The 14,928-nt window shown below is 54.8% G+C and overlaps 1 protein-coding gene across 4 annotated transcripts in view; it reads left to right on the forward strand.

Moving 5' to 3' along the window:
- The window catches only part of COL22A1 (collagen type XXII alpha 1 chain), a 263,464-nt gene that overhangs the window by 165,090 nt on the left and 83,446 nt on the right, over positions 1 to 14,928 (forward strand). For all 4 annotated transcript variants that reach the window (XR_003234234.2, XR_003234233.2, XM_025993486.2 and 1 more), the window contains 7 exons: positions 2,132 to 2,185; positions 2,461 to 2,514; positions 3,237 to 3,290; positions 4,545 to 4,598; positions 6,109 to 6,162; positions 8,893 to 8,997; positions 10,174 to 10,218. Coding sequence is in view for 2 of the 4 variants with exons in the window: in XM_025993486.2 (XP_025849271.2) it covers positions 2,132 to 2,185; positions 2,461 to 2,514; positions 3,237 to 3,290; positions 4,545 to 4,598; positions 6,109 to 6,162; positions 8,893 to 8,997; positions 10,174 to 10,218 (420 nt within the window). In the remaining 2 variants the exon portion in view is untranslated. The remainder of the gene's footprint in view (positions 1 to 2,131; positions 2,186 to 2,460; positions 2,515 to 3,236; positions 3,291 to 4,544; positions 4,599 to 6,108; positions 6,163 to 8,892; positions 8,998 to 10,173; positions 10,219 to 14,928) is intronic.

Here is a 14,928-nt window from a genome sequence, read left to right on the forward strand (position 1 = left end):
TTCATGATGGGAAGCTGGGGCCTGCCAGGCTTCCCCTTTGTCTTCCCTTGGTGACGCTCTCTGCAGGGTCTGAGATTTTTGAAAACTAGGAAGCCACTTCAGGTGCAATGAGAGAAAATTGTGTCTATGAGGGAAAAAGGAAAAAGAAAAAAGAAAAAAAGATGCATTGTGGATTATTGCATGAATCTCTCTGGACTGGCCTCATCGCCATGGTAACTGTATTTTTATTGATGGTTTCGAAGAGTGTTGTTTGACATCCTCCCTGCTCTCCGGAGGCGTGCTCCTTGGAGTCCCTGCTCATGGGGCGGGTAGTAGGGTTCGCGGCATAATTAAGGAAGGGAACAGAGAAGGAGGAGGAGGAGAGCTGGGAGGAAAAGCCTACCTCCCTCCGCCTGCGGTTGGAGGAGTGTGCTGGGCCTGGCTGGGACCTGCGCCTGGGGAGGCCTCCAGGTGGTGTGTGCAGGTGTGGAGGAAGGAGGGCCAGGTAGCCTCGGGCTGGGGAAATTGCAGCGAGGAACTCAAGGGGGTCTTTGTCGCTGGGAGCCAGCAGGTGGTGCACTAGGGAAGGATCGGGCAGCCTGCAGAGGAATCTCCAGGATGCCAAGCGGTGGCCGAGTTCACCAGGGTGACACTGAGCCCAGAGGGGGTGTTGATGTGACTGACGTCACGGCGGCAGTCAAGAAGAGAAGCCAGTCAAACCCATGCAATTGATGATTATTGATCATCAATAGATGAGTACACGCTCATCTGTGTGCTCCTGGAGTGAAGGCTCTGCCTCCGGACAGACAGACTGCCAAGCCCTGGGCTGGAAATGGCAGGAGCACCTTGCCCATGAGCCCCTGGGGGTCCCTCCACTGGCCTGGCTGACCAACTCCTGAGTCCTGAGCCGGGCTTCCTGCCACCGACAGCCCCTTCCCCCAGTATCTTTCTAGTGCTTATACCTGAGATAACCCTGTGACTTCCAGTGACTGGAAGATCAAAGAGCTTGGACAGTCCCCACCATGGGAAGTGTTCTAGAAGGAGAACATGTTAGGAGAGAGGCGCTGCTGTCCCTGGCGAACGGAGCCGGGGTGTGCTCTGGGCTAGCTTGCGAAGGAGCCTCTGGAGGAGGGGTGAAGTCACACCCATGTGGGTGCCACGGAGCCCTTGGCAAAAGCGATCTCCGTGAACGCTGGCCACGGCTCCCTGGGGAAGGCCACGCAGGTTCCACGCCACACACGATGCAGGCAGAGGAAAGCAGCCAGGGCCGTGCAGATGCCAAGTGGGGGATCCAGCTGGGAGAGGAGGGCGGGTGGGAAACTCTGGGGCAGGGTCTGCAGAATGTGCCTGTGCCTGAGACAGAGAGCGGCCTGTCTGCCCGCTTCTCCCACCACTGGACGTTTAGCACTTCCTGCCCCGGGGTCCCTAACTCTCCTGTTAGAGTTTGCCTTCAGGATGCTTCCAGGGGAGCCTGGCGTCCCCCTGAGCAGCCCATGGCGCACTCGCACAGCTCTAGGTCCTGCTCCTTGAGAAGGAGCCACTCTCCGCCCTTTCGATGTTCAGGCTTCAGCTGTTACTCAGCCCCCAATGTGGCACCTCTTGTCCTGCCTGGGGCCCATCTCTTCTTTAGCAAAAGTTAGACACCCCATTCTGGCCATCACGATTATAGGGTTCAGCCCCCAGGCTGTCAGGTCCCTCGAGCGAAGGTCCCTCCCCAGATTCTCCATCAAAGCAAGGAAGGGGAGAGGCTCAGGGTCTGAGAAAAGTCTTTCCCTCAACATTCCTTCCATCGTTATTCGTTATTCGTTATTCGCTAGCTTGCAGGCCTCGGAGCTGGAGGGGGGTGGGAGGAAACCCCGAAGGGTGCAAATAACAGTAAAACTGCTGTGGGACAGGTCTGGGGAGGAGTCTCTGCTGCGGAGAGTCCCCAGGTTTGGGGTCAGCTCCCCTGAAGAAGCGATTCTTGGTCTTCGATTTGAAGGATGTTGTAAGCATCATGAGTCTGAGCGGGGTGTGAGGGGGAGGACCCCGGGCAGAGGGAGCAACCTTTGCTAATGGGTCAACGCAAAGGACGGGGAGGGGGGGCAGTGAGGCTGATCCGTGGACGGGGCAGGGCAGGGCGTGTGTGCTGTACTCTGTGCTTCTCCAACAGGGAGAGCAAGGGCCCAAAGGAGAGAAGGGTGATCCTGGCGTGCCTGGGGAACCGGTGAGTGTCCTGCACCCCGCGCCCCGTACCCCTGAGCCCGTGTACTGGTCCCAGGGTGTCCACGGGCTGCGTGGCAGCAGGTCTCTGAACCGCACGGTCTCCCCACAGCATCCCCAGTAGCCAAATGCAGCCCGTTCCTCCTTCCCCAGGGCTCTGAGGACAGCCCCCACCATGCATCCCAGAACAGGCCCATTGCATGTGTCCTTGCTCCCCCCTCCACTCCCTACTAATTGCTGAGGAGATGACTGAGTTCCTTGCCGGTTGTTGCATTGCAGGGATTGCAGGGCCATCCCGGAGAACTGGGGCCTCGGGGACCCATCGGAGCGCCGGTAAGAAACCCTCTGTCCCCCTGTGGACTCGAAATCCTGGACTGCCCCTCTGTCCCTTGGGGTCCCCCCCAAATGCCCCCACCCCGTCTGCTTGCCTGGCATGCTGCAGCTGCCCCCCAGGGACGCTGCCACAGGTGCTGTGAGCCCAGTGCCTTGGGGCTAACGCCCCTCACTAGGCTCCCCAAGAATGCAGCCCTGGGGGTGGGTGCTGCCCTGGACCCCTGGGTGGGGAAGGAATGCCAGGGCATGGGGTGGTTCAGATGCAGGAAGCCCCTCCGTCCCTCCCAGCTCTGACTGGCTGCTCTGGGGTAAGTGACATGGGTGCGGATTAGCATTTTGATTTTGCTATTTCTCTTGGCCTGGGCTTCCTAGCTGCCTCTCTCAGGGACACTCTCTGGAGAGGTCCCCTTGGAGTGACTATCGGGGCTCAGATCCCAGGGGGCCGCTGGCCGGCTCTGTGCTCCTGGGCCGCCCCGTCTACATAGCACCAGTGCTGATCCCTATACCCGGGGTGGTGAGGATGGGATAAGGAAACAAGCCACGCGCCAGCCGGCGGCCAGGGCCTTGTGACTCCCGCGCTTTAGCAAGGAGTTGGGCTCTGCTCTCTGTCCTTCATTTTGCACCCGCCGATTCCGATGAGCGGGCTGTGCCTGCGATGGCCCTGCATGGGGACGAGGACAGCGTCCCCTAGATGTCTCCCCTCCCCCTTGTGTCCCGGGCAGGGTGCCAAAGGACAGGAAGGCCCACGCGGTGCACCCGGATCAGCTGGAAACCCCGTGAGTCCTCACGCATCCTCCCAAGGGGCCCTACAGAGGGAGACAGGGCCCGGCCCATGCACCTGCACTCATAGCTCTGGGTGGGCCAGAGGGCAGGGTGGAGTGGTGGCCGGGGCTGGGCAGCCCTGGGGCAACAAGCACCAGGACAGACAGACTGGTTCTGCAGCGTTCCCAGCATTCCCGGGCTTTGTCCACCTGCCCAACCCAGGATCAGAGTCTGCATCCACACGCACGGGCATGATGGGCACAGGGACAGACACCCAGTCACATGCACACGTCCTCTAAAACCAGCGTGCACATGTCCCTTCAGAAACTCCCAGCGCACAGGAGCAGCTAGGGACCCAGGCGGACGGGGGCCTTCATGCACCTGCCTTCTGAGCACCCCACGGCTGGGCCTTCCCTCCCGCGGGGCCGCTGGCTCTCCGGGGCGTGGGCAGTGGGCCCCCCAGGGGCTGACTGCGATCTGTGCGGGGTGCAGGGCCGTAGAGCTCAGGCTCCTGCGTGGTGCTGGTGGAATGAGGCTGCCTCCACGAAGGGGTAGTGGTGGTGAGATGGGCCACGGCCGCAGGCAGCACCCTTGCTCCCAGCCCCTGGGTTCACGTACCCGCTGTTGTGCGCTCACAGGACCCAGGTCACCTGTGCATATATCCGGGTGGGGATGGGGTCAGCCCGGGGCAGTGACCGACATGGATGTCACAGGGCGGGGTGGGAGCATGGCTGGCAGGCTCCTCCCTGCTAGTAGACAGCCCTGGACGGGCACGGCCTGCAGGGTGGTGGAAGCTGAGTGCAGACAGGGAGACCCAGGTACCTGGGGAGTTCCCTGCTTCCCATCTCCGTGGTGTGGTCCCCCACACCTCCTCCCGTGGAATCTTCCTTAACCATGGGTGTTGCATTCAAATCTACTTCCTCCAGGAAGCATTCCCTGATTCATCCGTCAAAGCTAATCCACACACACAGGCATGCACGTGCTTGCCAGCACGACCACTCCATGCCTTGGTTCCTCCGGGAACCCCCTGGAGCCCTTCTGTCCTCCTGTCCCCCACGTCTGTGCCAGAATGCCACTCGCTGGGGGTTTAAGGCCAGCTGGGCACCGCAAGACACGCACGGGAGGAGGCTCCCCTTGGCGGTGAAGGCAGCTCCAGGTCAGAAGTAGCGAACTGCAGTGAATCGAGGAGAAGGCAGCCTTGGAGAGAGGCTGGGGTAACTATTAGTGATGGCTACATTGGGTCTTTCTAAACTTCTGCTTCCAAATAGGGCGCTCCTGGAACTGTAGGCCCCCCTGGTGCCAGCGGCCCCCCGGGAAGTGCGGTGAGTGATGGAAGAGGGCTGGGGCCCCAGGGCTGCTTGTGGATCTGCAGAGCCTCCCCTGGTCCCCCACACCCCCTGCAGGGGGGGTGTAGGCATAGGCATCCTTGCTCCCATTTTACAGATGGAGAAATGGACATCCCAGACAAGGGCACCTAGAAGGTTACCCAGCCTAAGGCTCTAGCGCACTCATCAGGCCTGCCTGGGGGATAAACAAAAGTGTTAGAAAATGCAGAAAACTGCAGAAAACCTGTACACACGGGGGATGTTGGAGTCAGCCTCAGAGTTTGCCTTTCGAAGACACAGGACAAACCTAAGGGGTTTGTAGGGATCCCGATGCTTAGGGTCCCTGGATGATGAGCACGGCCCTGGCTGCAGGCTTGCTCTGTGACCTCTGTGGCCACTCCTGCAGGCCTCAGCTCTTCACCTTCAAAGGGACAGAGCAGACTGGCCAGGTGGCCACTAACATCCCCCTGTGCCCGCCGTGCAGAGTCCTCGCCTGCGGGGCCCGGGGTCTGCTGGCCGGCCAGCTTTGAAGGCCACAGTCCACACCGATTCCTGCTTTGACATCCCGCCCTAAGACACCCAGCACCGTGTCTAGCTCAGGGCAGCAGAGAATTGGTCCACCTGAAGCTGGCTGGGGCCCGGCCCGTCTGCCCATCAGCCTGTGCGGATCATTAGAGGGGTTTGGAGGACAAATTTTGGGCCTTTACACGTGCCAGCATCTGTTCCAAGCACTTTATGCGTGTGAATTCACTGAGTCCCCTTGACCCTGGGAGGTGATTGTTCTCACCGCTTCTGTCTAACACGAGAGGAGATGCAGGGACAAGGGACAGTGAGTCATCCTGTCCTTCGTGGTCACCAGAGATGCTGCTGGAACGTGGCCTGTGTCGCGTCCCTCCCCCTGCTCCCATGCCTGCCAACCCTGCATTCCTTCGCCCGAGAGTTTTCTCTTGCTTTCCTTTCCGAGACCACCTAGTGCAGCCACAGGACAGGTGGTTATGAGCTCCCCGGGAGGCAGGCCTGAGGGGAGGGCTGGGTAAGCCCCGGCTCCTTACCGGGGTGGCCCCGGAGGGCGCGTCCTGCACCAGCTCCCAGAGCTGCCCGCCATCCTCCCCTCCCTCACCGCTCTGCTTCCCCACTGGGGTGGCCCATGGCTCTTTTGCTTTGTCTCAAAGTGAACCCCCAGGCAATGTCAAGGACACGGGTGGATCAGGTCCTGGATGTGGAGCCTATGTTCTAGGTCACCCTCGTCCTCCCTGGTATCCAGTGTAGGCCGGGCCCTGCCCTCTGAGAGCCACAGCCCGGGGCAGGCAGACCAGGCTCAGTCTGGGGGCAGGAGAGCAGACAAGGAGGAGCTGCTCAGGCCGGTGGGGAGGAGATGGGGAATTGAGTTGGGGATGGGGAGCCCATGGGGACAGGGTAGCCGTGGCTACAAGGGCGTATGACCCCTTCTCTGGGGACCACAGGCCATCATGAACTTTACCATGTGCATAACCTGTCTTTTTTTCAGGGCCCCCCTGGCATCAGAGGCCCACCTGGGAAAGACGGAGAGCGTGGAGAGAAGGTAAGGCCTGGCTGCTCTCAGCATGTGCATCCGTCCTCAGCTCCTTGAGCAGCCGTGGAGGCGGAGGCCCAGCCGCTCAGGCCTGGGTTAGTGCACCCGAGCCCGAAGGGGCTTTCTAGGTAGAGGAGAGAGAGGCCATGCAGCCACCTCTGGCAGGCTCCCAGCACCCGTGAGTCAGATGGATCCCGGGGGAACAGATGGGAGCGTGAGGAGGCCTTGGGAGGCGAGGCGATGGCCCCACCTCTCAGAGCAAGGCCTGACCCCAAATCCTGCTTTCTCTCAACTCGATGCACCGACGACGTATCACGCGTCTCACTCCTCTGTGCAAACAGGAAGTCTTCCCAAGTTTGAGAAAGAGATCCGCGTATTAGAGGGAAGACAGACAGGTGCTCCCCCCAGGACACCAACACCCCACAGACAGAGGTAGAAGCCCCCCCAGCCTTTGGAAATCCTGTTTCACCCTCATTTTAGAAAGTGTCTGGGGTTCATGACTGAGGGCCTGCTGCTGGCTTCCAGTGGGAAGAAACAGGGTTCTCCCCCAAATCTCACACTCACAGGACAGCGACCCCCGACCACACACACTCCACCCGAATGTCGGGGTGCCCGTGTGGAGGAGACGCCTGGTCTCGGGCGCCCTCTGTGCACCTGGACTTTCTCATCTGTGGAATGAGGACAGTGATGCATCAGTGGCAGGTTATAATGATGAAGCACAGAACTAACCCATCAGAGGGCTCGACACAAGCAGGTGTGGACATCGCTGCCTGTCTCCCCCTGCAAGCAGTGTCACATCCGGGGACAGGTGTCCCTCCAACCTGGCGGAACGGCCACAGGGGCCCCTTTTAGCGCAAGTGCCTCAATGTCCCTCTAGGAATCCCTTCAAGACCCCGTTAGCCAGAACCTCTTAAAGGAGGCCTCATTTTGTCCTTTCTATTTTGGCAGAATTTAACAAGAATAGATGGTACATTTGCATTTTGGCAGGGAGGCTGAATCTTAGAATTTGTGTCTTGGGGAAAAATGATTTATCGCGGAGGAAAACGGTCAGCCAACCTGTGGGACGTATCTTCAGTTTTTGGAGTGTTGGCTGATGATAAGCCCAAGAATAACCCTCATGCGGTGCAGGTGCTAATTTTTGTTTTGAAAGGAGATAATGCCGTCGTAGGCTACGGTAATAAAAGTAGAGCACCCAGATGAAGCCAGGGGAAAAAATAACCCCGGCCCATCTGCTGCGCCTTGATTATACCACGTCTGAAAATTGCGCTCTATTCTGGACACACCGTAAGTAGGGCGTCGATGCCTTGAGAAGGCGGTGACCAAGATGCTGAAGGTTTTGGGGTCCCCTCCAGAGCCAGGAAATCAGTGGGCTGTTGGCACATGTGTCGCTAGAGGGAGCCAGACACCTCTCTGTGGCTGAGCAAGAGGCCAGGCCGAGGGCCCAGAGCTGGGGCTGCATGGGGAGGTGAACCCCGAATGCCCTGCAAAGTGCTCGGAAGCCCAGCAGCCAGGCCATGCTCTTTCTGCCTCTCAAGGTGTCCGCTGGCTGGCCTGAGGCTTGGGGAAGCCAATTGGACCCTAGGCTCGCAGACAGGTGCCCTTGCTCTGGCTGCTCTTGGTCCTTAAGGTACCCAGCTCTCCTTCAGGGTCTGTCTGCAGGCATTCACACCACAGCTCAGCCCCCAGGGAGTCCTGCTGGGGAAGTGGAGCCCCTGTGGCTCATGTGGTGCTGCACAAACTCCACAGCCAGGTGGGCACAGGGGGCTGGAGACCCTGTGGTCTGAAAGGTGAACATTATTTGCCAAGGGCAGGCTCAAAGCCCAGCTCCCTCCCTCCTGAGGACCTGGAAGCTGTCTCTGCGTCCCTCTCCTACCTCCACTTCAGAGCCCTGAGCTGTGTTCCTATTGCTCAAGACCTACAGTGTGAAGAGGCGGATTAGAGTCTCTCCTGGGAACTCCCCAAGTTTGAATGTCATGTGTCTGGAAGACTCCAGAGAGGGTGCTCTTGGCTGAATGTAAAGAAAAAGTATGTAATAGGGCTGCCCGATAAAGGAATAAGGCCTAGGAAGGCAGTGAGCTCTCTGCTCTTGGAGGAATTCAAGCAAAAATAGGAGGACCTCCCCACAAGAGATGCACCAGATGCTTTCCTGCAGTGGATCCAACGCTGGACTAGAAAAGCACTCATGTCCTGTCCGTTCTCAAGTTCCGCCTTGTATCAGCTTGCCAAGTCTCCTGTAGCACAGCATCACTCACGGGGGTGCTTAAGCAACAGAAACACCCAGCCTGACCCTTCTCACCATGTCTGGAAGTCCTAAATCGGGAGGCTGGTTCCTCCCGAGGGCCACGAGGGGAGCATGTGTTCCAGAACCCTCTCCTTGGCTTATTGACGGCTGCCGTCCCCTGCATCTTCACACTGCCTTCCCTCTACTTACCTGTATGCAAATCCCCCCTTCTTACAAGGACAGAAGTCCTGTTGGATCAAATGCTGTCCTCTTCCCTATGACCTCAGCCTAACAACTAATTGCATCTGCAGATATCTTATTTATTAACTGAGGTTGAGGGGGATTAGGACTTCAGATAATAAATTTGGGGGGGACCCAGTCCAGCATACTATGTACATTGTATAGAACAGTCGGAGCATCACCTGGACACCTACTGACCCCCTTCAGGCTGGCTCACCATTGCAAAGCTTGCCTTCTGCACGTCATGGATCCCGGAAACTGTCCCCTTTTCTTTCCAGGGGGCGGCAGGTGAAGAAGGGAGTCCAGGGCCAGCTGGTCCCAGGGGTGATCCCGGGGCTCCTGGGCTCCCGGGGACCCCCGGACAGGGAAAAGACGGAGAGCCGGTAAGTGTCTGGTCCAGGGGCTTCTGTGCCCATTCGACCAGGACAGCATTGGAAACGAAAAGGGAGGGGAAATTAAAGAGACTGGTTGGGCTCCCAAGGATGAAGCAGGAGAATACACATAAATCTGTAGACTGTGGCACTCGGCGAGCGTTTATGATGTTAGCTATGGCATCAGGCACTAAAGCACCCTACACTGAATCCTCACAACTACCCCGACAAGCGAGTACTTCTTTTTTCAGCCCGTTCAGGCTACTCTCACAAAATACCATGACTCAGTGGCTCTAAACTTCTAGTAGAGGCTGGAAGTCCACGTTGAGGATGTCCGCATGGTCAGGTTCAGGGGAAGGCCCTCTTGGGTTGCTGAATGCCCACTTCTCGCTGCGTCATCACAGGATGGAAAAGATGAGGAGTCTCTCTGGAGCCTCTCTTACAAGGACAAGGGTCCCATTCACAAAGGCTCCGCCCTCACATCCTAAACACCAAAGGCCCCACCTCCTAATACCTTCAAGGTTGGGCCTTCAGATTTAACAATATGAACCTGGGACCCACACAGGCATTCAGACCAAGGCAGTGTTATCAACCACACATGATTGATGGGGAAAATGAGGTTCAGGGAGGTGAAGCACTAGCCAAAGTCCCAGAGCTTGGCCGTGAACCCACAAGGGACTGGGCCTTCCCTTCTTCCCTCACACTGGCTTTCCACCAATACATCCACATGTAGAATTGTGATTTTTTTTTTTTTTTTAAATCTGGCCATGCATCTGCATCAAGTACAACCCTTCAGCCTGAGGTTGAAGGCTTTTCTCTTTGGCCCTCCCAGGTCTTGAGATCATGGTAAACAAGAAACACACCAGGCTTTGGAATCCGTGAGCTCTACTTGGAGGCCTGGTCCTGCCCGGACTTGTGGGAGCCTGTAGAAGATCTTGAGTGGGAAAGCAAGCTAAGGGAGACAGGGGTTTGCTCAGAGTCACAGAGAGGCAGTAGGGGGTAGAGGCAGAAGTCAAACATGAGACTTGTAGCTCAAAAATGATCCTTTCTTCTGCAGACAGCAGGCCACAGTGAGACCCTTGTCCTACTTGGGCGCACAGTGTAGGGTGCACACAGCGTGGTTTGGGGTGGATGGGCAAACGCTCATCTGTGGTCTCATTGTTGTCCTTGTATCATTCGTTTCTTCAGGGGCTCCGTGGGCCACCTGGATTACCTGGGCCTCTAGGAATCAAGGTAAGTGTACATCCAAGCACATTGGGATGTCATGGGTTGTCCTGAAAAAAAGGACCGGCCACAGTTTCATTGTAAAGCTGCTCTGGTCACCTCAGTCCATTTCCTCATTCCTCAGTTTATCACTTTCCACTTAACTAAAGACTCTAGGGCTCTGAGCCGTGAGGCTGAAATCATGTATGAAGTCGTACAGTTGGTGCCTAATAAATGCTTGCTGGCAAACGAAGTTGCAGAAGACACTGGCCTATGTGGCTGGTGGAGCAATAGATCAGCAGTTTTGTATTTTTAGTTTAATTGCGGTAACAGGTGATCCCTAAATTTCAGATGCTTAACACATCAGACCTTTATGTGTCACTCCCAGTAAGCCTACCTACCGGGGGTCATGGTGGGTGGGGAGCTCGGGCCCACATGGCCATTCAGGGACCCACAGCTTCTCGGTGCAATGACTGTCCCACCATCTAGGACCTGAGCCTGCTACCAGTGTTTGGGGTGCAGTGGAAAATGAGGGACACAGCTGGACGTGGTAATTCATTTTCCCCCACCTCGTGACCCTGACAGCAGGGGGAACTGGGTTTGTGGGCTCGCCATGTGCCCAGGGGGCAAGGGGAAAGCTTTGGTAACTACCAGTAGTCATCTGGTCATCTGTCCCTCAGTTCACTTGCAATCGTAGCTTTGCCTAAGTGGGGCTGTTCTTTTTTTTTTTTTTTTTTTAAGATTTTTAAAAAATTTATTCATCAGAGAGAAGGAGAGACAAAGAATGCAAGTGAGAGTAGGAGCAGAGGAGGGGCAGAGGGAGAGGGAGAGGCAGACTCAGGGGCTCCATCCCAGGACCCCAGGATCATGACCTGAGCCCAAGGCAGAGATTCACCTGACTGAGCCACCCAGGTGCCCCCAGCAGAGCGCTTTCCTGATTGACCAGGGACGCTTCCCTGAAGGTATCTTTATGTTGAACCATTCATTCATTGACTCATTTATGCTGCTCCGATGGCCAGTGAGTGCCTTTATGATCGCATCCATTGCCCACCCACTCTGCTGCCACGTGTCAGATACTGAGGTGGGCCGTGGGACAACACTGACACATGTGACGTGTTCCCAGCCCTCCAACAGCTCAAGGGCCAGAGGGGAAAGCAGATAGAGAAGCAAACAGAAGCAGACGAGTGCTGGGGTAGAGGGAAGCTGGAGTCACAAGTGAGCTCAGAGGACGCTCCCAGCCCAGCCTGGTTTGATGAAACAAGGCTTCCTGGAAGAGGTGATGTTTGTCCTGATTTTAAAGTGCACGTAGCAGTTGGAAGGGGAAGAGTGAGGAGGGTGTCCTCTGCAGGGGTGCTCACTCGGGAGGAGACACTGAGGCAGGACATGGAATGCGTTCAGAAATGAGCACATATCGGGAGCGCACCACATCCAGTGAAACCTGATTTGGCCAACTCATGTGCTTGACCTTAAGAATGTGGGTGAGCTTGTCAATGACGGGCATTGGAATGTTTTTTTTGGGGGTGTGTGTGTGTGTGCCTTAATTTAACATACATATTCAAAATCGCATTAAAATGTCATATCATCATATTTTTTACTCGCGTGTATTTATTATGAAAATGAATTTTAAGAATTCTTCCTGTGGGCCTTCATGCCATTGCCTGCCACCCCAGAGCCACCTTCCGAGTCAGCCAGCACTTTCTGTGGCACATCCCCATCCCTCCCAGCTGCCTTAGTTAGGATACGGTGATTCTGGAAGCCACAGATGCCGCTATTATGGGAAACTTTATTCCAAACCCCAGGTCCCCATCCACTTAATGGTAGGAGAGGGTTTTTTTTTTTTTTTTCCTTTTTATCCTAGAGCTGTATCTTTGGGATCTCAACAAGAGAACCACAGAGTATGTTGCTTTTTAACATTGTATGTAAAAGGCTCATTTAGAGTAATATCCAGGATAAGAAGTTTGAGGCCTCACAAAAACTTGCTGCTTCTATATTAAAAACTTCTTTGCAGGGTGGCTCAGTAGGTTAAGCATCTGCCCTCAGCTCAGGTCATGATCTCGGGGGTCATGGGATCCTGCCTTGCTCAGGGTCCCCTGCCCGTCCTCCCCCTCCACTCAGGCTCTGTCTCTGGCTTTCTCTCTCTCAAATAAATAAATGAAAACTTAAGAAAAAACACACATTTCTTTGCTTCATGGCTTTTTCCCATTCTGGCAGCTAGCCTCTGAAAGCCTCCTAAGTTTGCACCAATTGAGGTCAGGGCCACTCATGTGGGTCCCTGGTGATTTTGTTGTTTATGGTCAAAGTAAAAAAAAAGGGGGAGTGTTCTCAGAGTGATGTAAGCAAATATATAGCAACTTCCTATTTTCTGAAGAAAAAAAAAAACTCTTAGAAACAACTTTTCCTGAAATTAGGGGCATATAAAATAGTCCCACATGCCTAGAGCAGTGGGCATGTGTGGAGAGGAGCAGGAGGCGGGGTCCAGACTCGGGAAGGCCCTGGGGATCCACCTCCAGCCTGGGGCGTGTATCTGAGACCCCCTTCCCCCACCCCGCCATGACTCGGTGAGCCCCTCGGGTCATTGGCTGTAGTCTCAATTTTCCAGCTTCCAGCCTCTTAGAAGAAAGGAAGGCGAGGGTACCAGAAATGCCTTAAGATGCCCTTTCCCTGTGATAACTATTTATGAGTTCAATAAAATCTATCTCCCAGGCAGAGTTTGGGGAAAAAACAGTGATAGAATACAAATAAAAATATGTGCCTAACTCGTGATGTCATAGATACATGCTTAACAAATATTAGTGGCCCTTACTATGAGATCACTCTGTGGACTCAGCTTTAGGGTTGCAGCAAGAAGGTGGGGATCTAGAGTCCTCATCCATCCCTGCAGGCATATTGGAGACAGGAGTGCAGAGAGCCTTGACCTGAGGTCCAACTGACCAACTAGTGTCAAGACAGGTGACCTAGGGTTGGTTAGTCGTGCTGTCCCTTTAGCCAAATGTTTCCTCTTATTTACAATGTGAGGCGTAGAAACAGATGACCCACTCCAGTGTTGATACCGTATATGTTTGTAAGTTAGAATGTGGCTTAGGGGATCCCTGGGTGGCGCAGCGGTTTGGCGCCTGCCTTTGGCCCAGGGCGCGGTCCTGGAGACCCGGGATCGAATCCCACGTCAGGCTCCCGGTGCATGGGGCCTGCTTCTCCCTCTGCCTGTGTCTCTGCCTCTCTCTCTCTCTCTCTCTGTGTGTGACTATCATAAATAAAAAAAAAAAAAAAAAAAGAATGTGGCTTAGAAGTAAAGATTTCCATAGTTCATTGACATTGGGAAGGTAAGTGTGAATTCAAGGAGGTCTTTAGCTGAAGAATGGGCTGATCTTGGGCTGGAAGGAAGGAGGGATGGAGAGAGAAACTAGAGAGAGCCCCTGCTGAGGGACCCCCCCCCCCCGCTGTCCAAGGTGCTGAAGGAAATCCCCTGGGGGAAGGAAGGGAGCCACACAAAGGTTTTCATCAGCGCCACCCACTTTCTAATTACTCATAACCACAGGAAGGTTCTAAAAACATCTTTCCTTTTCTTGCATGGCACTTGTTTCTACGCTTTGCTTTCATGCAGAGCTGGGATCTGTAGGATCCCCGCTCAGTGACCTACAGGGTAGATGACTGGAAGCAAGTGATTTATTCTGTCGGAGACCCTCTGTTCTTTTCTGTTTAAGTAAGTGAAGCATATTTAACTCCCGGAGGGCTCCTGTGGGAAGAAATGATGTCATTCTCCTTCCACAACCCACACGTACTCACATTTCTTCTCTGGACACTGTTGGACTGGCCCAGAAAGTCTTACAGCCAAAATATTTTCTAGAGTCAGTATCACAGATTCCAGCTCTTGTGCCCCTTTCTTCCTTCATCTTGAACCTTTTTACTTTTGCTGACAGAGCATTAAGGTCTTTTTTCTCTTTTCTTGGGGCTATTTGCTAAAAGTCTCAGCTCATTAAGCTGTGAAGTGCTGCTTTGGGAAAATGTTAGCATCACAATGGGCCATAAACACAGGAAAGAAGCCAGACAACTCCCTAGCAGTCAGAGACTCAGATTCCAGGCAGGGCTGATTGCTCCACCCTGGCTCTGTCTTGCTTCCTCCTCTGTAAAAAGTTGACTTCAGGTCAAAGGCAAAATGTAGTACCTGACCAAAATGTGGGCTATCATTCTGGCACTCCAGGAAATGGCAATTAAAAGCTGGGACTGATGCCGAGTCCTAGGTTGGGCACTGTGGACGCAAAAGTCTATCAATATTGGGGACACTTGGGTGGCTCAGTCGATTAGGCAGTTGACTCTTGATTTCCCCTCAGGTCATGATCTTGGAGTTGTGAGATTGAGCCCCACAAGGGCTCCTTGCTCAACCAGAAGTCTGCTTGAGATTCTCTCTCCCACCCCTCTGCCCCTCTGCCTTGTGTGCATTCACTCATTCTCTCTCCCTCTTTCCAATAAATACATCTTTTTTTAAAAAGTATATCAGGGGATCCCTGGGTGGCGCAGCAGTTTAGGGCCTGCCTTTGGCCCAGGGCGCGATCCTGGAGACCCGGGATCGAATCCCATGTCGGGCTCCTGGTGCATGGAGCCTGCTTCTCCCTCTGCCTATGTCTCTGCCTCTCTCTCTGTGTGTGACTATCATAAATAGATAAAAATAAAAAATAAAATAAAATAAAAAGTATATCAATATTGTACCCAACATAGGGTCTGACTCATTCTAGGACTTGACAA

This window comes from Vulpes vulpes, chromosome 13 (genome assembly GCF_048418805.1).
Source record: "Vulpes vulpes isolate BD-2025 chromosome 13, VulVul3, whole genome shotgun sequence".
NCBI classification, from domain to species: Eukaryota; Metazoa; Chordata; class Mammalia; order Carnivora; family Canidae; genus Vulpes; species Vulpes vulpes.